The sequence below is a fragment of the Bombina bombina genome, chromosome 2, assembly GCF_027579735.1.
Source record: "Bombina bombina isolate aBomBom1 chromosome 2, aBomBom1.pri, whole genome shotgun sequence".
Taxonomy (NCBI): domain Eukaryota; kingdom Metazoa; phylum Chordata; class Amphibia; order Anura; family Bombinatoridae; genus Bombina; species Bombina bombina.
In genome coordinates, this window is record NC_069500.1 from 1,108,301,203 (window position 1) to 1,108,328,648 (window position 27,446).

General features: G+C 35.2%; 2 protein-coding genes across 2 annotated transcripts in view; one reads left to right on the forward strand and one right to left on the reverse strand.

The window, feature by feature from the left end:
• The window catches only part of DCHS2 (dachsous cadherin-related 2), a 546,419-nt gene that overhangs the window by 434,998 nt on the left and 83,975 nt on the right, over positions 1–27,446 (reverse strand). The gene's annotated exons all lie outside the window — the stretch shown is intronic.
• On the forward strand, positions 7,416–8,279 carry LOC128650079 (deoxycytidine kinase 2-like). Its single transcript, XM_053703755.1, is given in 2 exon segments — positions 7,416–8,080; positions 8,083–8,279. Coding segments are annotated over 2 exon segments (792 nt in total). The 5' UTR covers positions 7,416–7,428; the 3' UTR covers positions 8,223–8,279.

Here is a 27,446-nt window from a genome sequence, read left to right on the forward strand (position 1 = left end):
GAGTGTAACTGTACTTATGTAATGTATTTTTGTGAAACTTTTTAGTTGTGGAAAACTGTTAACTATAGCTCTTTGAGCGTGAAAATGATTGTTGCTTAAAGCCGAATGCGCGCGTGCAATCGCGATTTTTCAAAACTTGTAATATCTGTGTTGGCTTGGCTTGATGGGCACTTCTTATGTACGGCTAAATACATGTCATATTGGATGAATTAACCCCTCATTTGAGGGTTCATTGAATTTATTTACTTACATAATATTGGCCTTCATCTAGCCATTTTATTTACAGACGTGGTAATATGTTAATTAATTCAAGGGGGACACTACTGAATTATAGATATACAGAATATTAACTATCAATTATAGAAAAGTGCATTAACTCATATCTGGATGAATTAACCCTTTATTTAAAGGACTAATTAACGTATTTATCCATAATCTTAATAAGGATTTTCATTTACTTAGCAACTCTACTTTCTGATTAATGTGTATGCACAATCAGTCACTATCAGGTTCACAAATACCATAATAACGTACGTTCCTACTTAAGATTATTGATAATCCTTTACTTAAATTAACAAATATATTTGTTGATGATATACTATTATCTGATTAACTACTATACACAATCCTCATTTGGGTGTCTACTAGATTCAATTACGCTGGTTAAACACATAAGCAAGAATTTTATGAGGAACAGTAATAATATTATACTTCACCGGAGCCAATTATATACTACCTTTACAGTAGTCCTATTTATCTACTGTGAGAATTCCTGTTCCCCATCTGGAATTTAATGGTCATTATTTCATCCCACGGAGCTACCAGCTAAATTACTTATGTTATAATATACTCTGAGGAATATTACTTTCCCCTAATTAATAGGGTGTGTGGTACATTAGGATTACTATTTACCAGATCACTGTTTATGTGAGAATTGATATAGGCTGAACCCTATTATTAGTGATCTATTTTATACAATACATCTAGTAATCATACCAGGGCAATTTTTACTTTGTATGTCACTCTACCAAAGAAGTTTGGTTTTTTAGATTTATTAATAAAAGTTATATTTTATTTATCCTGTTTGTGGATTCCTACCCTTTAGTCAGGGCCCAGAGTGCTTCATATGCATACGTCTGGAATTTGGTTATTCTCTTTTAACCATTTCCTATAGTGTCACTATACAACAGCTCAATTGGGTTAAGATCTGGTAACTGTGTTGCCCACTCCATTAAATACAGAATACCAGCTAACTGCTTCTTCCCTAAATAGTTATTGAATAGCTTGGAGATGTGCTTTGGGTCATTGCCTTGTTGTAGGAGGAAATTGGCTCCAATCAAGCGCTGTCCACAGGGTATTCCATGACGTAGCAAAATGGAATGATAGTCTTCTTTCTTTATAGGAGGTAATATTTGTAATTAACATGTAAATACTAAAGTTTTCACAAGAGGGGCTGCAAAATACATCAAACATTATAAATAATGTTGTCCCTTTGCTTTTATCAAAGTTACTAAGCAGAATATATCAATTAAAAATCAATGAGTACCGGCACCTTTTTTTTGAGTACCGGGACATTTTCTTTTACAAAAAAAGAACTGCATATATGTATACATACATATACATCTTTATACATGTATATGAATGTATCTCAATATTAAAGCCCTTTGTATGCCTTTTTTTCTAACACCTAAGACCTCATATCTTTGAGCCTTATAGATTAAGATAGAGTTTTTATAAGTTTAACTGTACTTTGTAATGTATTTTTGATGTGCTTCACAAAAAGTAACCATAGCTCTGAGGACACGCTATCACATATCAAACTTCAATTGCACTCAAGCGCTCGGAAAAAAAATTAGTACGCCACTTGTAATCAGGCCGTTAGTGCACCAATTGCAAGTAATATATATGTGCAACCAGATCCAAGTAGTGCACAGTTGATCCTGTTTCTAACTAGGAATGATTTTTAACAAAGGATATAAAAAAAAAAAAATTAGATAAATAAAGTAAATTGGAAAGTTGTTTAAAACTGTATGCTCTATCTGAATCATGAAAGAAAAAAAAAATGGTCCCTTTAAGTTGAATTGAGAATTATATGTTAACTACTAATTTTCAAAAGCTTTTATATTTGGATGAAAAAGTTTTACTAAAATTTGGAAAGTTTTAGCCTCCATATTACTACATAATAAACGCTCAAGGTTCCATTTCTAAATTAAACATAGCTCCATCTCATCAATTTAACATTTTGGGGAAAAGTATTAAAAGTGCAAAATCTGCACCTTTATATCCAAAAATTGACCTTTTGTTGACAACTCAAAACAAAATTCTAATCTATTCAAAATATACTTGCTCTCTTTACTAAATTGTTCAGTAGCAAAGCTCATGTCACCTTTACCAACCAGAAGTTTGAACCCAAGTTGAAAGTATGCTCTTGAAAGGTTTCCAATGTGTTCATCCCCTATGCTTGTCTCACAAACCAATGATTATTATTATCACTATTATTATTGTTATTATTGTTACTACTACTACTGCTGCTAAAGATATTAAAAGCACCGTAAAGTGTAAAACTGAACTAAATTAAATAATCCCATTTTTTATGATATATGCACAAAAGCAAAACTGCATCAGGGCTGCTCTTATAGAACACCAAGGGGTTGATTTAAAATGTGTCGAGCAGACATAATTGGATATCGCTAAATATGCTGTCCGCATTTATCATTGCACAAGCGTTTCACCAGAAATGCTTGTGCAATGCCGCCCTCTGCTCACTGGTGGCCAATCGGCTGCTAGCAGGGACTGTCAATCATCCCAACCAGATCGAATCGGGATGAATTCAATCCACTACCTTTTAGGTGGTGGAGAGGTTAAGGAGCAGCGGCCTTTCGACCGCTGCTTCTTAACTTCCGTTTCAGGGGAGCCTGAAAAAATGGGCCTATGAAGCAGCATCCGCTGCTTAATAAATGGAGCCCCAAATCTCAACTTGCTGCATGGAGATCAGTTAGAAGATGTGCTAGAACCTTGCTGCTTCCTTGTTGCTATGGAAACAGCTGAGCTGTGCACTCAGGAGAAAATGGCTCAAATTATGATTAGCAGCGTGAGCACCTCCTTGTTAGTGCACATTTCCTGTGTGACAGCAGTTGATGACAGTCAGTTCCAAGTGCACGTGTTGTTTCAATGGGCTGTAAAAATTATTATTATAATTTATTTGTAGCGCTGGGTACAGTGATAGGGGTATACAATGACAAGGATTTGTGATAAAATACAAAACATAACAAAACTAAATAAATCTAGTACAGGAGGAAGAGGGCCCTGCTCCGGAGAGCTCACAGTCTACAGGTTTAGGGTGCAGAGACATAAGGTTGGGGGTAGCTTGTCACACCGGTTGTAGTTGCAGCAGTTTGTCAGGCAGTTCATGTATTAGTCTGGTTAGGGTGAGAGATGGAGGAGAGATGGTAAGCCTCTCTGAATAGGTGGGTTTTCAAGGAGAGTCTGAAGCTATACAAGGTTGGAGACAGTCTTATGGAGTAGGGTAGAAAGTTCCAGAGGACAAGAACTGCATGTGCAAAGCCTTGGAGACGGAAGTTGGACGTAGAGATAACAGGAGTGGAGAGACGTAGGTCAGAGGTTGATCGAAGAAGACGGGATGGGGAATATTTCATGATGAGAGAGGAAATATAGTTGTGAGTTAGACTGTTGAGTGCGTTGTAAGTTAGGGTTAATACTTTAAATTGTATTCTGGAGTGTAGAGACTGGCAGAGCGCAGCAGCTGAGGTAAATCGGCGACTTAGGTGGATGAGTCTTGCAGAAGCATTCATAATAGATTGGAGGGAGGAGAGGCAGTGTTTTGGAAGGTTGCAAGAATCAATGCGTGACAAAAATAATTTATAATTCAATTAAATATTACAGGAAACACTGCATTATAACAAAATTGCCTCTCTATTGGTCATATTAAATGAAGCTAATGATTTTGATTATTTAAGCCACGGGAATGCTTCTTTAGGCTCTCACTCAAGCAACAAAAATCAGGGAAACTCCTGCTTTCTACATCTAGAAAGCAAAAGATGTCCTCAACCAAGAATGAGCAACAGCTCAGTAGCTTGCTCTTTCACCACCTGGAAGCAGCCTCTTGTGCTTTTCACAGAGAAGAGATCAGTCTGATCTAACCTCAAAAATATGGTCCAGCCCCAAAATGCCAGGCAATCCTCCTCTGAACGAGAAGTATGGCAACCACAGGCAATTGTTTTTGGACTTCCGTGAACCTTATAAGTAAGGTGCAGCCATATTCCTCTAGGCACACTGGACAGTGAATCCACATCTGGTTTCCCCCACCACCCTTAGGGAGACTTTCCCAAGTATCATAATAAACATATAGAAATAAATTAAAGCACTCAAAGGAACGAACTACAGCTCAGTTGTCTATTTTAGCCCAATTGTGTTTTACCTGCATTCTCATCTCTTAATGGAAATTTGAAACTTAAATTCTGCATTCCCCCAATTTTTTGTTCAGCCCTTGTGTGATAGTTTATAATTTTTCTGATTGCCTTTGACTGCAGAGTAAAGGGGAACACATACATTACATTTTAATTTTCTGTTAAAGGGACGTGTAAGTCAAAATTAAACTTTTATGATTAAGAAACTAAATTCAATTTCAATTACTATCAAATATATTTTCTCTAAACATCCTTGAAACTAAGCTTCTTTTCTTGAGGTCAAACTAAGGCAGGCTCAGAAGCATGAACAGGTCTTAAGAATAACATGTATAACACTGTTGCAAAATTATTGCATGATATTCCAGAGCCTACCAAGGTACTCATAGAAAGGAGCTATTTTTTTCATCAAAGGATACCTTAAACCCATCATTGCTAAGTCTTAATGACACCCCTGGGTTAAGCTGATTTTGAACTCTTTGTGTTAAGATTTTAGTAAATAACCTTGAAAATAATCAGGTGACCACTGTTGCTATAGTGAACACCTTACTAAACACCTTACTAAATTGTCATCAAGGGTAGCTCAATTTCAAAGACTGTCCTCATATCTGCTTTTGGAGGTTATATAAACTAGAGGGGCCTTTTTTGTATTAGTGGAGAAATATTTTGTTTCTAGTGATCACTGATACTACAGTGTTGGTCTGGTTATACAGTCAAAATTAATATATGTATTTAAGAGAAGGATGTATACACTAAAAAATAAACTTTATTGGGAGTCTCTAAACATAGCATAGTTTTTATTTAGCTTTTTGTTTTTTTACTTTTTTTGTTGTAAATTATATAATAATAAAATTAAATAATTTTGGGGGCTTATGGCTTTCCAAAACCAACATTATTTGAAAGAATAGACAAATGAGTAGTTATGAAGGTCTGTGGTTAGTAAGGGAGTTGAGTTTGATGGGTTTGAACAACCACTCACCGCCTGCTCCCTTTACTACCTGCCACTTCCTTATTCTGACAGTTCTGTGATGTCACCATACATGTTTGTGGTAACGCCACCAGCACTCCCATTAAGGCCTAAGTAGTAATTTCCTCCACTATACACCAATAATTAGCTGCCTGTAGTGTTTGAAAATCCCTGAAACAGCATCAGATCAACAATTCACCTTCATAGCTAACACAGTTGTCCACATATAGGTAGCAAAACGCCTAATAACAATGGGTTGTCGTGAGCATAGAAAACTGCATAATTTTATTACATCATGAAAGTTTAATATTTACTTCTATCTCCTTTAAAGACAGTTGAAACAACAATGCATTTGTGTAAGACCTTTTTCCTCTGAAAGACAATTTGATCATTTAATTACTGAATGTGAGAGTGTGTCTTTTCTTAAAAAGTATTGTTTCTAGAAAATAAACTTAAAATTATTTTATACCAAGTTTATAACTCCTGCTTCTGTCTGACAACATACAAACTAATTAAAGTTAAAAGTTCTGTTCAAGGAAGGTATTGATTTAAATCAAGTCTTGTAAATATCATTCATAATACTTGTTCAAAGTATTCCTGTAGATGTCAGTTTACTTCTGAGACACTGAATAAGATCTATCATGTCAGACAACATCCTGGAACAGCATCACAACAATTAGCAAGTACGTGGTTATTCACTGTCAGACTCATGCCATAGGAATACAAACTAATTAGTATTCTCTCAAATTAGTAACTTAGTGACCATATGAAGACAATTTTCTGAAAAAGGCAAATTGGAACATAAAAATTATAACTAGTATATGCTGTTCCTATTTATAAGCATAATGTGGGTATTATGGAGACCACAAAAAAAGAATGTTGTCATGTAGTCAAGGGTTTTAATCATTTTTGCTTTCTCCCTTGATATTTCTATTCTTTTGAAAATAATATAATGCTTAATATTTTTTAAATACATATGATCCCTCAAGCATTGAATTAGACCAATACAATGAGATAATTAATCTGTGCTAAGCAGTATATATACAACTTGCAAAAAAGTATTAAATCCTTTAGACTTCTGTCACTAAAAACGTTTAATGAAAAGCAAAGTTTAGGCAAAAAGTAGATGATATGAAGAAAATGTAAGTTTTTTCTTAGCATCCTATTTCTGTATGATATAATATCCTATCTATATGTATTATTGTAGGGTTAAATAGTATATTTCCTTATCATACTTTAAATGTCACTGGCTATGCTTATCATAACTTAAAGGGACACTGAACCCAATTTTTTTCTTTCATGGTCCAGCATGCAATTTTCTAATGTACTCCTATTATCATTACTTACAGTATGTTAACAGTAAGCAGCCTCACTGTTTATGTTGCGCAAATAGCGTAGCAGTTGCGAGTGCACAGTTCAACTTCCAGCCTGAGTTCCAAGCACTGGAGCGTGCTGTGATTAACTTACATGGGGCACATGGTGAGCCTCTGATTGGCTGAAAGAGCTGCCAGTCACAGAAGCCTAAGGAAAAATCATTCAGAGAGGATACATTGAATCAGGTAACGGAGCCTGACAAAAACGCTCAGTATTAAAAGTAGATTTGACATTGGAACAAAATAAGCATATTAATATGCTAGTTAGGAGTAGGGATGGGCGAATGTGTAAATTTCCGAATTCGAATGTTAGACCAAATGTTATTACCGAAATTCAAATTATAAATCCGAATGTTGATAAGAACGAATATTCTTAAAAATTCTATAATCGAATGCTATTTGCAGTTTTCGAATGTCACTTTCGAATTCGAATGTTTATAATTATATTGAATGTCCACATTCGAAATTTCGAATTTAATTCTATTTAACAAATACTATTCAGAAGTTCAATAGTTCATGTGGTAGGAAGGGAATCTAGTAAACTGATACATAATAGATACAAATATATCATTTTGAATGTTTCTATATAGAATATTGCATAATTCGAATATTACGATTATTAGTTAGTCGCTCGCTGTCGGGTTTCCAGAAATAGCGTATCGTAATGGCAACACCACCTAAACGTATGTGCTATAGTCCTATCTTTGATAGCAGCTTTGAGAAAAGGTCAAAGAAGCTTTCCATAGAAGGAAATATAGCTGCTGGGAAATCCACATTTGTTCGAATTTTAGAGAAAGCCAGCGATGAATGGGAGGTTGTCCCTGAACCCATTGCCAAATGGTGTAATGTTCAAACATCTGAAAATGAACATGAGGAGCTGTCTACATCACAGAAGAGTGGTGGAAACCTCCTCCAAATGCTCTATAATAAACCCACTAGATGGGCCTACACATTTCAGATATATGCTTGCCTTAGTAGAGTAAGGGCTCAACTGAAACTAATATCGCCTAAACTACGTGCAGCTGAGCATCCTGTACAGTATTTTGAGAGTTCTGTATATAGTGACAGATATGTGTTTGCTTCAAGCTTGTTTGAATCTGGAAATATCAATGAAACAGAATGGGCAATATATCAAGATTGGCATACATGGCTTTTGAATCAGTTCCAAGATGAAATAGAGCTTGATGGGATTATCTACCTCCGAGTTACACCAGAGAAATGCATGGACAGATTGCAAAGTAGGGGCCGAGAAGAGGAACAAGGAATTGAACTTGAGTACTTGGAAAGTTTACATGATAAGCATGAGAAGTGGCTTATGAAAGAACAACACAGGTTGATTTTGATGCTCTCAAACAAATGCCAATTTTGGTTTTCTATGTCAATGAAGACTTCAAAAATGATAAGATTAGTCAAGAGATTTTGCTGGAAAAAGTAAAAGACTTTCTATTCACACTCTAACCTTGATGATTCTATGAAGATCTATATGTATATAATGAATTTAAACCCTCTATCAAAGGATTTCTACTCCCATATTTTTTTCTTCTTCAGTATTTAGAAAAAATATTCAAACATTATAGATAAATCTTATGAACTTCATAAGTAAAACTGAATACAAATGTATTAATCTTTTATATATCTAATGAATTTGTAATTTAATAATTAGCATTTGTAATAAATTCAATTATGTGCAGTTAGACCTGTTTATGGCCATGGTAAATTTTGCTTTCAGTGACGTAAGTAATTTTAAACCTTGTGCTATAATTTTTAATATTTTTATTATTTTTTAGGTTTTTAAAATTTTATTTTTACGCACACACATCACTCTCTGCTGGTGTCCATGCTTTCTGAATATCATGTATATTAATACTTTTTTATTATGAAGGTTTTTCTAAAGTAATTTGTAAATGTGACGAGCTCACAAAGGCTATGAGTTTATTAGGTAATTAATGGAAACTGAATTAAAATTTTGATTTTAGAGCCATATATACCACATAGGGAAAATATAAATCCAGGACACCTTGTACTTTACTGACTATATAGTTAAATGTATAAACACTACAGTACTTAATGAGGCTCTATTTGTACAAATAATAATGAACTTTTAAAAGTTTAGTTACAAGAATTTAAACTAAGTACTGACCACAATCCTACTAGGTAGAACAATTGTGTGTTCTAATTCACAATGTACTCCACAGCCCACCAATAGTGTTAAATACAAAAAAAGTGAAAAAGGGCAAAGTGAATATTTATACATTTATCCTTTCAATAAGTTGTAATTTACGTTTCATATTACTACATAAAAGGTTCTTGCAATACAACAGTAAATCTGGTTGAAATCCGCTCATTTGTTAGCAAAAAACAAAGCCAATCTGTGTAGGATCTGCTGCCTTGGTCTGACACCCATAATTTATTTAGTCCTCATACCCCGTCCAAAGCATGTCGGCTAAGAAAAGCGGTTACTGTACTGAAACATTTGGGTTTTGTGCAATGATCTGTGTGAAGACAGGATGTCTGTTAGTCTTGATTGATCATGTTAACGGTGCTTCAGTTTATCTTTGTAAATGGTGCCACGTTCACTGTACTTTTCAAGAGCAAACAAGACTTAATAGATCTTGACAATTCTACACTAAAAGGTTTATGTAGTTGCAGGTTTTAATTTAAAAAAAAAAAACAGCATGATCTTTCTGCACACAGCTATAGTCTGACATACAGTTAAAAACCTCAGTAGATAAGAATGGCTTTCAAATTTAAATGCGGTAATTAAACCTAAAACTATAAGGTTATGTAAATGTTATTTTACATTCAAACTTATGTGTAATCTTGTTGACAAACTTTCAGGAAAAACCATCTCTAAACTAGTGCCAGCATCTTTTTAAAGCATTTATATAAAACACTCCATAAAGTGCAATAACAGAACCTTACACTTTTTTTTTTGTTTGTTAAAAAAAAATGTTTTGTAATGTCAGTTTATAGTCCTTTTATATTGCTTTAACTGTTTTGTGTTTTTGTGTTTGTTTGCTCCCCCCCATATTTTATATATATATATATATATATATATATATATATATATATATATATATATATATATATATATATATATATATTAGATATGTGCATGGCGAAAAAATTCGGTTCGGATCGATTCAGAATTTTTCGAAGTTCGGTTCGGATCGATTCGAATTCAGAAAATTTTGAATCGATTCATTTCGGATTCATTTTGGATTCATTCGGATTCGAAGAAATTCGTCTGGATTCGGTTCGGAAATTCAGAATTTCGGTGTTAGGTGGGATTAGACTAGTATTATGTACTGTATATTAGGTGTAACCCATAGCAGAGTGATATAACCTAATATACTGTACAATACTAGTGTAATCCATGGCCATCCGAATTTACCGAATAAATCTGAAGTAATTCGGATTTATTCGCGAAATTCGGCAGTATTTTAATTCAGAAATTCGGTTCAATCCGAATCGCCGAATTTTCCAGGGGGTATTTTATTACACCTTCTGTGAAGGTTATATTTTCACAATGCTAAAATATGTTTCAAAAGTGATATTTTAGTCATTTATGTTTATACAGTGCACCTCTGTGAGCTATCTCCTAATATACCATCTAGTTATTTTCTCATTCCATAGGAGGCGGCAGCAACAATTAATTTTTCTCATTATGAAGAAATATGGCTATATTTTATTAAATTAACTTTTTACTGAGCATATACCTCACAAACCCTACTAATATTAACAGAACTGTTATTACGTTGTTAAACCGATTTTGCTTGAATAAAATGTGCTTAAGGGTTCAATAAAAACACATTCTCCAAGTAAACTAATACCTCTGTTTTAAGTATTGTAACTTTTTTCTTTCTATCTGTGATGGCTAAACCAAAATTAACCTATTTTCAAGTTGTTGGTATTGTTTACCTTGTAAAACATATACACTATTTTTATATTTATGATAATAAAAACATTTAAAAAAAAAAAAATTTGAATATTACATTTAAAGAAAGCATTAGAAATACTATTACAAGCATATAAATTCGATTTTTTCTAATTCAAATATTGCATAATTCGAATATTACATTTAAAGAAAGCATTAGAAATACTATTACAAATATAAATTCGAATTTTTCGAAATTAATATTTCTTAATGTAATCTTAAAATTCGAAACCGAACATTCAAAAATCGAATGTTAGAATGTTATTTAAACATTCAAAATTCGATTCAAAACGAAATGTGTTAAAATGAATTTCATTTTTCGAATGTGGCGAAACATTCGCCCATCCCTAGTTAGGAGAAGAGTTTTCTTACTATGCAAAGTTATAGAAGTGAATTTACCATCACTTTAAACTAATAAAATAAAAGACAACTTAGAAGCATCCAAAATGTGATTACACTCGCTTACAAAAGATTGTTAATCAGAAAATTGTTCAAAATATATTAGAGGAGAAGAGGAGATCCGGACCGGCAGACATCTTCATCCAAGTGGCATCTTCTATCTTCATCCATCCGACGAGGAGCGGCTCCATCTTCAAGACCTCCAGCGCGGAACATCCTTCTTCCCCGACGACTAGAAACAGCCAATAGAATGCAAGCTCAATCTGATTGGTGGTTAATAAGTGTAAGGTTAGGGGTTTTTAGACTCGTGGTTCATGTTAGGGTGTTAGGTGTAGACTTAGAGAGTGTTTCCCCATAGGAAACAATGGGGCTGCGTTGGGAGCTTAACGCTGCTTTTTTGCAGGTGTTAGGTTTTTTTTCACCCAAAACTGCCCCATTGTTTCCTTTGGGGGAATCGTGCACGAGCATGTTTTGCCAGCTTACCGCTACCGTAAGCAATGCTGGTATTGAGGGTTGAAGTGGCGGTAAATTCAGTGTTGTCTTAAGGGTGCGCTGGGGAAAAAGCTGCATTAGCTACGCAGGTCTTTACCGACAAAACTCTAAATTTAGGCGTATGTGACTTTCACACATTATAAATTAATTTTATTGCTTAAAGTGATTGTAAATCCTAGCATTTGTGAAACACTAGGATTTACAATTGGAACAAATAAAGGGGACATTCAGTCATGAAGTATAAAATACTTCATGCTGAAAGCTCCTATATTTGTTTGAAACGTTCGCCACACTGAGCTACTCAGGTAGCTACTAGCCCACGGCAGAATGCTATTTTGCAGAGAAGTGATGTATCCACATCTTAGCAAATAGCTGTGCGTTCCAACTGGCGCCAAGCCAGATAGCCCACACGGCTATTGGCTAAGAGGTGGAAACATCACCTCTCAGCAAAATAGCATTCTGCCGTGGGCTGCCTGAGCAGCTCAGTGCGGCGAACGCTTCCAACAAATTAAGGAGCTTTCAGCATGAAGTATTTTATACTTCATGACTGAAAGTCCCCTTTATTTGTTCCAATTGTAAATCCTAGCATTTCACAAACGCTAGGATTTACTTTCACTTTAAGTGAAAAAAAAATACACATTTAAGAAAACAACACATTCCTTTCAGTGAAAGCATATTGAGGTAGGCTCAGGAACATGAACATAACTTGAGAATTATATGTATAACAAACATAGTTGCAAACACATGCACACTCTTTTTTTATTTGTACTTTCTGAATAATGAAAGTTGAAATTATTTTCCATCTGTCTTTAATTCCGGTAGCTTTAGTAATTTAAACAATGTCACTTGTACTGAACAGCAATACCATGGAAAATATAAAGCTGAAAAACCCATCCAAATTTAATACATAGATACTGCATGGTAACCTATAATGAATTGAAATGGGGGGTGGCAAAAGATATATAAAGCAAAGCAGGAAAGATGTTTAAACCTGCTTATTTGGGTAGCAACGATAATGTCCCTGAAAGAAATACACAAACTCATATGGTGGGTGATTGTCTGTCTATCTATCTATCTATCTATCTATCTATCTATCTATCTATCTATCTATCCTCATACATGGTTGCAGACAGACAGATAGATAGATGTAAAATATTCTAAATAATTTATAGAATATATCTATATTTTTTACAGTATATTTAATAATTTGTAATCATTCTTATTAATATTGTCAAATATTTTATATGTAATATTTCAATAGCGCACATTGAAGTTACCAATTCCATGTGCACTAACCCGACCATGTTAGTCCTAAATTGCAAACGCCAATCCATGTTACGCATAATTACATTCCTATGCTCTTCACATGTATTTTTTATTATTATTATATATATTAAGATATATATCTGATAATGTTCATGTAAAATACATATCTATACCTATATATCTATAGGAATAGATATACAGATATAGGTATATATATATATATATATATATATATATACAGGATAGATAGAAGATAGATAGATAGATAGATATAGTTATATTTACAATAAAAAGTACATTATACTGTAAGGGAAGAACATTTAAATGTGAAATATGTACAGTACATATACAGTAAAACACATTTGTACTTAAACACACACACACACATATATATATATATATATATATATATATATATATATATATATATATATATACATACACATATTTAGATGTGTATGTATGCATATATAGTTTGAAGCTCTTTGCAGCCCACTTTATACCATATATTTTTAAGCCCTTATAACTATTTAAATATTTTTATTAATAATTTTATCAGACAGTGTTTATATGAGTGTAACTTTTACATGTATTTATGTTGTACTAAATACAACTTTTTTTCTTCCCCTACCCTTTACACAAGTCTTGATAACCAGATGATTGTAAATTATGATTGCACTCAAGCAAAAGCATTTAGTTTCAACTCATAATATGTGCACTATTTCCGTTGTGCACAAAAAGCAGAGAAAAACCAGATATCACTCGTGTGCAACAGTTAGCGCTCCACTCGTAAATCTAGCCCATAATTGTTACACTTTAAAAAGAAGTTTTATTTAATTCAGCCTGTTCATTGAAAATGGGCTTGTATTGCACTCTTTTGTGGGATCTATCACATCCTCATTTTTTTCATTCCTTAGAGAAGAGCCACAAAAGGTACAAGAAATGTGTGTGGCTCACGTGCCATGAAATTGTGTCCAATATGGTTATTATATTTCATTAACATGCTGGACTCCTAGAGACATAAGATGGTTTGTATCCAACAAGACATTTCTACAACGTGATAATACATAGATTCTGTGATAGTAACAGGAACTTTTAATTGCTCTGAATTTCATCATCTGTTTTAGTCCATTGTGTCTTTGTGGAACAGACATTTAGACAGTGCGAACTAAATTCCAGAAGGAATATAATGTTTTTGGATGAATTTAAGAGTATGTTTGAATAGCACAGATGTCCTGTGAATTTGTTCAGTTTTGTCTGGAACACATTTGCTTCTTTGGAAACTGTTTGTAGCATTTATTTAATCTAAATGTCACTCTTACAACATCAAGGATTTATTTAAAGGTCTTTCTTATTATATATATAAAAAATAAATCCTCACAACATTTCAATAAAAAATAAAAAAATCTTCCAACTTGAGTTAACTTCAGGATAAACTTAAATCTGATGTCCTGGCATGTTACACAAATGCAAATTACTGTAAAATTATGTTGTGTTAAACTTATTAAGGGGAACATTTTGTTATCTAAATATTAGAACATATTACATATATATTGTAAAGGATGTTACAAAGTGTTACATCAGGGCTTGGCAAATACGGATCATCATTGAGCCCATTAGTTGTGTTTTGGTACACAATAATTATCCTTATGATCAGCTAAGGAGGAACAGAGAGAAAGCTGCCAAGTCATTGAGCTGTAGAGTGAGAGCCATGAGCAGCCTGTAGTGCTGCAGATACCGCCATGAGTGGTTGTGAGATGTGCACATGACTGTCATGTGCTCTAGTGCACTGAGTTTCAAACCTGTTCTCAGGCCTCCCTCACGGGCCACATTTTAAAGATATCTGAACTGTAGCACAGGTGAAATAATCAGCTGATTAGTAAACATGGGTATTTTACCTGCTCTCATCAAAGGTGATCCAGAAAACCTGGCCTGTTGGGGAGGCCTGAGGACAGGTTTGAAAACCAGTGCTCTAGAGAGAGCTGTAAGTAGTAATGAAATGCTGCTGAGGGCCACCAGTGGTTGCAAATTCTTGCAAAGAGCCAGGTAAGTCAGTGGTCTAGATTCATAGATGCTTGTGTGGTTACTGAGGGGCTTTGTTGTAAAGTCAAGGGCCTATTTGATTTGGATTGATTTTAATGTATTAAAATTTATTAAAATCAATTATTTTTTTTATTTTAATTTACTCCTATTATCAATTTTTCTTTGTTCTGTTGATTTTTTTCATGTTCAAAATTCATTAAGGCTCATTTCACTTATCTTTTCTTGCCGATAGCTAGTGGTTTTCCTTGTCATTAATATCTATAGTTGTGTTAAAGGGACATTAAACCCACTTTTTTTCTTTCATGATTCAGATAGAGACTACCATTTTAAACAACTTTCTAATTTACTTCTATTATCTAATTTGCTTCATTCTCTTGATATTCTTTCCTGAAAAGCATATCTAGATAGGCTCAGTAGCTTCTGATAGGTGGCTGCACATAGATGCCTCATGTGATTGGCTCACCAATTTGCATTGATATTTCTTTAACAAAGGATATCTAAATAATGCAGCAAATTAGGTAATAGAAGTAAATTGGAATGTTGCTTAAAATTGTATTATCTATCTGAACCTTGAAAGACATTTTTGGGGTTTAATGGCCCTTTAAATTGTATATACTGTGGTTAAAAAAATAACACTTTATTGAACATATATACGGGACCAGGGGCGGACTGAGACCAACCAGGGCCCCCGGGCAAAAGTGTGGCAGGGCCCCCCACCTCCTCTTTGCTCCACCTACCTACCTACCTCATCTGCCCCTCCTCTACCCTATTGCCCCTCCCATCATCTTGCCCCTCCCACCCCATATACTCCTCCCACCTCATATGCCCCTCCCACCTCATTATTTCAATTGCCATATAAAGTGACAATCATTTCTTTAAATATTTCTAATAAGAATTAAATATTGTAAATTAACAAGTGCTTGTGCAACAAAAAAAATGTCACCCTGCCTATACTGTATGGAATAGAAAGTAGTGAGGGGCAGACAAGAAGTTAAAATCACTTATGTTTACTGGTTACTGACAGCTAAAGAGGTAAAATAATTAATTTGCATGTTACTGGCAGCAAAGGGCTAACATTACTTATTAGTTATCAAAAATATACATCATGGTATTAACATTGGGGCTAGGGATGGTGCTGTTAGGTGGGACAGTGTGTTACCCAACTATCGTTGTGCCCATCACAGATTGTCCAGTATAATGGTGGAGGACAGCAGGAGTCTGTTTTAAGGATACAAATAAAAAGAGTCTTTAACTTACCCTGGGTCATATGATTCTTGGTTGAAAAGTAAATTTCAAAAAAGGGAGTTATATGGTCTTTTAAAGGGATAGAAAGATAAAATTATACTATCATATTACAGATATGCCTGTCATTTTAACAGTGATATTATCCCTCATAGCTATCAGTAACACATAACAGTGATATTATCCCTCATACTGTAGCTGTCAGTAGCACATAGCAGTTATATTATCCCTCATAGCTGTCAGTAACACATAGCAATGATATTATCCCTCATAGCTGTCAGTAACACATAGCAGTGATATTATCCCTCATAGCTTTCAGTAACACATAACAGTGATATTATCAGTCATAGCTACCAGTAACACAAAATAGTGGTATTATCCCTCATATCTGTCAGTAACACATAACAGTGATATTATCCCTCATAGCTGTCAGTAACGCAACAGTGATATTATCCCTCATAGCTACCAGTAACACAAAATAGTGGTATTATCCCTCATATCTGTCAGTAACACATAACAGTGATATTATCCCTCATAGCTGTCAGTAACACATAACAGTGATATTATCCCTCATAGCTGTCAGTAACACATAACAGTGATATTATCCCTCATAGCCGTCAGTGACACATAGCAGTAATATTACCCTCATAGCTATCAGTAACACATAGCAGTGAATTGAAGCAGAGACATAAATGTATATCCCTCTGGGGTCCTGTCCCTTGTTTATGTCTCTGCTTCAATTCTGTAGAGCTCTGTACATGTTAAAAAATAATGAGCACAATAATTTATATAGATATATCATTCTAGTGCTTGTTTAAATGTGGTTGAGGAAAATTAAGATATATATATATATATATATATATATATATATATATATATATATATATATATATCTCAGGTACTAAAATGGAAAGGTATAGATACTACTGAATAGATACAATGTACCATTACATCATGAAATATGAATGCAAAGACATTAGACACACAAATTGCCACCAAGTGCTAAATATTTTGTAAAATGTTCCCTACAGACACATATCCAATGTTATTCCCTAATCCCTTAATGCTTCACAAAACAGCCACTAATATACTTAAACTATATAACAGTTACAGTCCACATTTCTGATAACATATTTGAATTTCACGTAACAAACCTTGCAATGCCAACCGCATTCTTCAGGGCTTCAAAAAAAAAAAAAATAATGTCAACTCACAACAATCATCTGCACTGCCACTGTTTTCAGTATTCACTTGAAGGCACTTTTTTCAGCTTTTTAAATGTATCTTCTGACCCTTGAAAAAATGTATTACAATGAGCCTCATTGAAAATCAAGATAGCACATATAGTTGTGGTTTAGTGGAGAGGTAGGCTCTAGATAGATTGTTATTTTCAATATATGAATTTTCCCCCTTCTCTTTTTTTTGTGCACCTAAAATTCAATTCCTCCCCATTGCAAGTGGGATAGATACTTTATGTGGATTTCTGATGCATTGTAATTCAAATCCCTCTTGTTATATACATTATATTTATGTCTACACTAGCAATATACACCTTCAAAACTATGTTTATTTGGTGATGTTTTTAAATGATTCCTTCTTATGTGTATAAGAATCTTAATAAAAATGAATTAAAAAAATAAAATAAAAATAATCAAGATATTGGGCACAGAGGAATATATCAGCAACATCAACAGACAATAAGGTATAGATGAATGACTGGTATAACTAGAGGCAATAGCTGGACGTATCTGCTGTACCAGGCAGCCAGTTTATTTTTGGATTAGGTTATTCAATCCATAAAAATCCCCCAACAAAGTATTGATTGACAGCCCTGGGAATGACAAATATCTAATGTGGATTTTTTTCTTCTTGGGGGACTCTATGTTTTTTCACAAAGGATACAAAGGATACTGTGTGCCTAGGTCAGCATCCAACGTTTGAGAAAAGGAAGTGAGGAACTTATACTGTAGCATCCAGTTTGAGGATGAGGTGCCTGAGAACCTTCCTCTTATGGAATCCACAGAAGTACTTTGTATACAATTTCAGCCTTTGCATTTGCTGTTTCAAACAGATGTGGATTCCATAAGAGGAAGGTTCTCAGGCACCTCATCCTCAAACTGGATGCTACAGTATAAATTCCTCACTTCCTTTTCTCAAATGTTGGATGCTGACCTAGGCACATAGTATCCTTTGTGAAAGAACATAGAGTCCCCCCAACAAGAAAAAAAAATCCACATTAGTTATTTGTTATTCACAGAGCTGTCAATCAATACTTTGTTGGGGGATTTTTATGGATTGAATAACCTAATCCCAAAATAAACTGACTGGCACAGCAGATACGTCCATCTATTGCCTCTAGTTATACCAGTCATTCATCTATACCTTATTGTCTGTTGATGTGGCTGATATATTCCTCTGTGCCCAATACCTTAATTTTTTTATTTTGTTTAAATACATTTTTATTAAGATTTTCACACACATAACATTAGGAATCATTCAAAAACATCACCAGATAAACATGCCATGGTTTTAAAGGTGTATATTGCCACTGTAGACATAAATATAATGTATATAACAAGAGGGATTTGAATTACAATGCATCAGAAATCCACATAAAGTATCTATCCCAATTGCAATGGGGAGTAATTGAATTGTAGGTGCACAGAAAAAAAGGGAAGGGGGGAAAATCATATATTGTAAATAACAATCTATCAAGAGCCTACCTCTCCACTAAACCACAACTAGGTGTGCTATCTTGATTTTTAAGGTTTTCATCAAAGCTGGCTCTGATGATTAGCTGCCTGTCATAAAGGCTCATGTCATACTAAAACTAAATGTTTTCAAGGGTCAGAAGATAAATTAAAAAAGCTGAAAAAAGTGACTTAAAGTGAATACTGAAAACACTGGCATTGCAGATGATTGTGACAAAAAAAATTGTCACAATCATCTGCAGACTGCACTGCCAGAAAGTCTCTCTAAAGTGCAGAACTAATGTTTTAAATGATAATGTGATCAGAAACATTGTGCTGTTCTGGTCATTGGGGGCACATGACGTGAGAGGGCCCCCACAGACTCCCCCTCCTCCCTCCAGTACAAAATGCCAAGGAGTATTTTTTTTTACAAGACTGGTATTCACGCCATGCCAGAAGTCTGTGTTCACATTTTTTACCTCCACTTTTCTCTTGCCATGATCTGGACTGGCCCTAGCCCCCTCCGGCAGCAGTGGCTCTTTCACTATCAGACATACCTCCTTAAGTCCTTAGTCAGCGTCGCCTCGGCCCGCCTGGCTGGCTTAGACTTCCTTAGCAGCTTGGTCCTCCTTAGCAGCTCGGCTCCTTCCTTCACGTGTGGCCACTGTTTGTCTGCTGTAGCTGCCGCCTAACCTAAGCCTCTAATGTGCGCACGGCATGTGGAGGCGGAGCTGAGCAGACAGAGCCAGGGCAGCTGGGCAGGTGATCAGTAATATGTGGACCGGATTCCGGATTTATTTATACACACCGGCTGGTCCACATATTGCAGGGCAGGCTGCTGCTTACTTCCTTACACCGGCTCCGCGCTCCAGTCTTTTGTTCCTTCCTACTTGTCACGTTAAACGGCAGCGGCTCCTTTCATTCATTTACAGACTGTCACATCTCCTCCACCACCGCACCGGAGCCCCCCCCACCCCACCCCCCCATGCCCCTTCGCAAATAAAATTTTAAAAAATTCAAGGCAAAAAAATATATGTTAATAAAAAATAAATAATGGGAAAAAAAACTGCAGCATCAGTATGATGCATGGGGCCCCTTTAAGAAGCCGGGGCCGATTTGCCCGACTTGTCAGTCCGCCCCTGTACGGGACACAACAATTTCTAAACAAAGTCACGTTGAGACTGACGAAACGCATCAGTGGGCGGGGCCAAAGGGTGGTGTACTCGTGAAGGTGGCTTATATATCCGATATTATGTAACTTAGTTTACAATATAACGCCTTACATTTGATACATAGATACAAATGAACACACAGATTTGATACTGGATAGATTGATGTACGATGATATATGAACGTTGCCTCTTATAAGAGGATTGTGTGTAGTTACAACGTAACCTTGACTTTGAGGATGCCCTATGCATGAGTGTGTTTGAATATGGATTATACATTATTCTTTGCACGAGATAGCACAAAACATTAAAGGGACATAAAAACCCAATTTTTTCTTTTAAGATTCAGATAGAAAATACAATTTTGAACAATTTTACGTTTTACTTCTATTATTAAATTTTCTTTGTTTTCTTGTTAGCCTTTGTTGAGAATCAGGAAAGTAAGTTCAGGAGTGTGCACGTGTCTGCAGAACTATATGGCAGCAATTTTACAACAATGTTACACATTAGCAAGAGCACTATATGGCAGCACTATTTCCTGTCATGCAGTGCTCATGACATGTGCACGCTGCCTATCTAGATACCTCTTCAACTAAGAATGAAGTAAATTTGATAATAGAAGTAAATTGAGAACTTTTAAAACAAATTATATTTTCTATCTGAATCATGAAACAAAAAAATTGGGTTTCATATCCCTTTATGCACTTGATTGCTCTCCACTTGTAATCTAGCACTAATTATCCATTTAGAGCACACATTTGTTTTATTTATTTTTTTATCATAATGTATTTTAATTACCATAAACTATCTTGAATACCATCTAAAATGGATAAAGGTACCAAAAAAAGTTAAAATAATTCAGCAGAGACATTTTGTGCAAAGGAAAACAGGTGGAAACCAGTCTCTGGACTTCTTTGGGTATAAGATCTGCTCTACAAGTTATTTTTCTACTCTAATATAAAAAATAAAAGAGCATTTTATGAATTTGCCTCTACAGAATTTTATAACGTGCCATGGCAATTTTCTGATACGTATACATCTGCTTTTACTTATAATCATCATGTATATGGCTCTCTGATATTCTGAAAAACTGTGATTGGCTTCCAATAACAGGAAACAAAACCAAAAGGGAGTACAGATATATTTTACTTCAGTCACAATCAGTGAGTAGGCTATTTTTACATATGGACTGTTATTAAAATCATACACATATTTTCAAAAATTAACATATTTACTTAATGGACTAACAGCTGTTAAATGTCTTGCTTCCTTGTTGGCTGAGAATAGATTTTAAATAGAATAAAGTTGTGCTTTCCACCTGCCCTTTTCTATGTAGCAGAAAGTAGACATTGTTTATAGTAGATACAATTATCTCTCTTGGTTGTAGGTGGATAATATGTTCTTTTTTATATTCTTAAAATTATGCAAATGGAAGTAAACCTTTGTAATTAAGGGTACACTGAGATGATACATTAAAATACATTACATTTAAAGGGACATTAAAGTTACACAATTAAAGTTACACATAATGCATCATTAGCTTTTTCCCACACAAACATACACACACACATATATACACATACATATACACACAAACATACACACACATGCACACATACACACACTCACACACATATACACACATACACATACACATCTTTACATACACACACATATACACACATACACACACACACATATATACACATACACATACACACACACATACACACATGCACACATACACACACTCACACACATATACACACATACCTATCCACATCTTTAAATACACACACACACATATACACACATACATACTGTACATACATACACACACTCACATACATACACACACACACTACCACACACACATATATATATATATATATATATATATATATATATATATACTATATATACACACATACACATATATACACACACACATATACGCACACACACACACATATATATATATACACACATACGCACATACACACACACACTACCACACACACACACATATATATATATATATATATATATATATATATATATATATATATATATATATATATATATATATATATATATATATATATATATATATATACTGTATATACACACATACACATATATACACACACACATATACGCACACACACATATATATATATATATATATATACACACATACGTACATACACACACACACATATACGCACACATACATATACATACACACACACACCAGGCATTTCTGCAGACTATAAATTCAAAATCATCTTTTTTTTTCAGAGCCTGCACCATCCCCATACTATCTGCAAGTGAATAGTTACTGTAAATATAAGTTAAAGTGAGTTTTATTTAATTAGTCTGTGGCCCATAGATTTTTCAAATACATGCACTCATACCAACAGTTTGTGTCTGCTCAGAAAGCAGGTGGAGATGTGTACTGAGATATTGGGGCCCATTTATCAAGCTCCGAACGGAGCTTGTGGGCCTGTGTTTCTGGCGAGTCTTCAGACTCGCCAGAAACAGCAGTTATGAAGCAGCGGTCTAAAGACCGCTGCTCCATAACCCTGTCCGCCTGCTCTGAGCAGGGGGACAGGAATCGCCGGAATTCAACCCGATCGAGTATGATCGGGTTGATTGACACCTCCCTGCTGGGGGCCAATCTGCAGGGGGCGGCGTTTGCACCAGCAGCTCTTGTGAGCTGCTGGTGCAATGCTGAATACGGAGAGCGTATTGCTCTCCGCATTCAGCGAGGTCTTTGCGGAACTGATCCGCACTGTCGGATCAGGTCTGCAAGACCTTTGATAAATTGGCCCCATACGCTGCAATCAGTGCATGGTCATGCATCAAATGGATGCACCTGTATTATATTGCTTCTACATTAAAACTTTAAAGAATCTCAGTTTTCACTATAATATTTTTTTTTGTAAAATCTGATTATAATTATGCGAAAAGTAGAAGGTAAGTTAATTCAGCCTAGGGATCCTCTGTTTACATACAAATGTATGTCACAAAGAAAGAGGCTAACTTATAGGTTCATGTTGCTTGTGCATCAAATTGTGCCTGCAGGATTTGTTGCATTATTTTTTTATTTTTTTAAGCTGTGACAATCTTTATGTTTAATGTCATTTCTAGACAATTCTATTAATTACTGGTTGAAAGGCGAGTTTATTGATTGATCCCTTTATATAGTGTTTAGTGATGCTAATAGTGTTTAGTGGCATGCTCAATTAACTTTTGTCTCAAACCATAGAGATACGTTTGCACGTCTTTTTAAGGTATTTGAACATGGGCATTATCAGTACAGTGGGCTTGTGTGCTTCATGGGTTATAGATTTGGCTAATTTGTATCCATGTAAAAGCACTTATTATTCATTTTTAACTTTTGTATTTTGTAGAATTTGTTACTTTTTGATGACGTTGTTTCTTAACCCCTTAATGACCTAGGACGTACAGGGTACATCCTACAAAAAAGGTCAGTTAACAAACAAGGATGTACCCTGTACATCCTTAGGGGTTTCAATCGGTGGAAGCGATCCTGATCGTTTCCAGCCGCTTTCAAGGTATTGCAGTGTTGCCTTGATATTGAGGCATCACTACAATACCTTTTTTGGCACTCTGATGCAGAGAGGGCCACTTTGTGGCCCTCTTTGCATCAGCCAGCGATGGTGCCGATCGTTGGTGGGTGGTCGCAGCTGCAGGGAGGTGGGTGGGCAGCCCATCGCTGGCAAAAATCCGGCCAGCAGTTGTAGAGGATGACGGGTGCACGCAGGAGCGTGCGCAGGGGGTGGGGTGCGAGTGTGTGTGCACACGCCCGTGATCTGGCAGGAGCATTTAAAGTGTTGGGAGAGGTTGGTTGGAGAGGGTGGTGGGTGGCAGAGGAGGGGGAAATGGGGGCAAATAGTTAGTGGGGGGAGGGTTAGAGAGCTCTTGGGGGGATCATGGAGGTTGGGGGCTAAGGGGGGGATCCTACACATATATTTTTTTTTACTTTTATTTTAATACTGGCACTAAAGCTAAAATTTAACATTTCAAGCTCCCTACAAGCTACCTAATTAACCCTGTCACTGCTGGGCATAATACAAGTGTGGTGGGCAGCTGCATTTAGCGGCCTTCTAATTAATAAAAAGCAATGCCAAAGCCATAAATGTCTGCTATTTCTGAACAAAGGGGATCCCAGAGAAGCATTTACAACCATTTGTGCCATAATTGCACAAGCTGTTTGTAAATAATTTCAGTGAGAAACCTAAAGTTTGGTAAAAAGTTTGTGAAAAAATGAACGATTTTTTTTTATTTGCATACAAAGAGAGAAGCACTCTACCAGGAACAAACAACAGCTCATCAGCTAGTTCTATGGCGATTTACCACCCAGGAGCAGCCTCTTTTAGACCAGTGTGCTTTTCACAGAGGAAAACTTTCCTGAAGTATATCAGTCTGATCCCGCCAAGTAAGGTCAGTCCAGCCCCGAAATACCAGGCAATTCTCCTCTGAACAGGGAACATGACAAACCCAGACGATCAATTTTTTTTTATTTGATCGCATTTGGTGGTGAAATGGTGGCATGAAATATACCAAAATGGGCCTAGATCAATACGTTGGGTTGTCTACTAAAACAAAATATATACATGTCAAGGGATATTCAGGGATTCCTGACAAATATCAGTGTTACAATGTAACTATCGCTAATTTTGAAAAAAAAAAAAATGGTTTGGAAATAGCAAAGTGCTACTTGTACTTATTGCCCTATAACTTGCAAAAAAAAGCAAAGAACATGTAAACATTGGGTTTTCATAAATTCAGGACAAAATTTAGAAACTATTTAGCATGGGAGTTTTTTGGTGGTTGTAGATGTGTAACAGATTTTGGGGGTCAAAGTTTGAAAAAGTGTGTTTTTTCCATTTTTTCATTATATTTTATATTTTTTTATGGTAAATAATAAGATATGATGAAAATAATGGTATCTTTAGAAAGTCCATTTAATGGCGAGAAAAAACGGTATATAATATGTGTGGGTACAGTAAATGAGTAAGAGGAAAATTACTTAACACAAACACCGCAGAAATGTAAAAAATAGCCTTGGTCCCCCAAACGGTCAGAAAATGGAAAAGTGCTGTGGTCCTTAAGGGTTAATGTCATCCAATATGGTATAAATTTAGTGTGTTTTGCACATGCTCAAGACAAATGTTACATCCGAAAATATTTTGGCTATTCAGTAACAGATAGAAAATTGATGTCCGGGGGTTTATCTAGTCATTTTAGCTGTGAAATGTGATAATTTGATAAAGGCCCCAAAGTTTTTTTTCTTTCATGATTCAAAAAGAGCATACCATTTTAAACAACTTTCCAATTTACTTCTAGTATCTAATTTGTTTTGTTCTCTTGTTATCCTTTGTTGGACAAGCATACCGAGGTAAGCTTCGGAGCTAGCTGCTGATTGGTGGCTTGCACATATATGCTCCTTGCCATTGGCTTACCAATGCGTTCAGTTAACATCCAGTAGAGCATTGCTGCTTCATCAGTAAGGTACCAAGGAAATGAAGCAACACTGATAACAGAAGTTAAGTGGAATGTTATTTAAAACTTCATGCTCTATCTGAATCATGCAAGAAAAATGTTGTAGTCCATGTATGATGAATTCAGATTGTAAGCAGCTAAACAGGACAGTCCTAAATGACTTTATAAGTTTATCTAAATGATTGTGATTTACCCCAAATTCTAACATTTGATGTTTGAAAAGCGCATACTTAATATGAGACTCCAAAGGTAAAATATTTATATGAAGTCATTGAAGATTTGAATGAATCTCCCTAATCTGCCTCCACACTACAATCCCTACTACACAAATCCAAAGTCACTGCTATGTGTCCTCTAACTCATTTAACGCGCTACCTATGGCAGCAGCTCTACATAATGCCCAGTGCCACCTAACTAACCTCCTGTGTGCTTCTGTCAGAAATGCCTACCACCACAAGTCTGTAAAATCAACATAACGTTCCATAAGAAGACCACATCACAATGTCTCCTAACCTCTATCTGCCGCTATCCTTCCACCATAAACAAATATCTATTAAAACTAACCTTCTTACTCACCAGTAATTCTGAATAAATCCCATCCTCAACCCACCTCCCAAATCAATAAATATGTGGGTGCCATTCTCACCTAGCACAACCAAGCTCACTGCACGTAACACTATCTTAATGCTCCCTTCAGGAGGAGAGATAGACAGATAAAGAAAAAATATTAGAAGCTAAAACTATGACTATTCCTTTTAAGAATAAGGGATAGAAGATGCATCTTAAATTTCAGTTGTTAAAACCCAAACAATCACATACTATATGATAGATAAATAAATAAAATACTGAAAATGCAAATGTTGCCCCAGTCCCCATTATATGACAATGGAAGAAATTACAGACCATCCATATACAGTACTTATAATAAAAACTGTTGTTAAATACAAATAATATATTCTAAGACTTAAAAATTTAAAGAGGACAGTGGTTTGTATATTACAGTTGAGCTGTTTTCACCATGACCACATTTTCTGAGGGATAAACTAGCTCACACCTACATATATATATATATATATATATATATATATATATATATCTATACTAGATGTGCACATTCTCCAAATGCAGAAGAAGGTGGTCCTTTGTGCTGATTGGCTATTTTCTGTGCCAAATGTATAATTGTGAAACAGCAACACTCTAAAAACTGTGCAAATCCATATTTTACTGAGTAGCTGTTCCGCAAGTATATATTTGGCTCCTGGCACAGAGAGTATCCTCTACATTTTTGCACCTTTCTTGAACTTTCAAAAACTCTGTTGTTCTTGCGAAACTTACGAAGAAACAATGAAAATTTAAGAAGAGCCTGTGGAAATAGGGGGATTACTTCCCAATTATAATACTTTAAAAATAAACATTTTACAAAATAGTAAAATGAATAAAATAGAGATGAATTCCATACAATAGTGATTAATGGTGTCTACTGAGGTTAGCTGCTTTTATATTAGTGTATAGTACATTATTCACAAGCTTTTAACACTATTTCATTATTCTGCATTTAAGATATGTTTTTCTGTGCGTTACCAATCATTGGATTTAGGCAAACAAAATATAACCACAACACTTTCACAGTTTCTTTCCTCTTCAAATAATACAAAGTGAAAGCAGCCTGACCACATAAGGTGAAGTTATATATAAACATTATGATGAAGGAGAGTTTGTTTCAAAACCAGCAATTTTTCAAAAGACATGAAAATGCAGTTTTCTGCAGGAGAGTGTTAAAGCTCAAAACTTCACAAGATGCGAGGATCATAAAAGAAAGATGTATTTGCTCTTAGAGCAACAAACCACATGAGGTTGGATCACTAACACAACCTGTAGCCGGGGGACACAGCAGGTGTTATGGTCTGAAGCA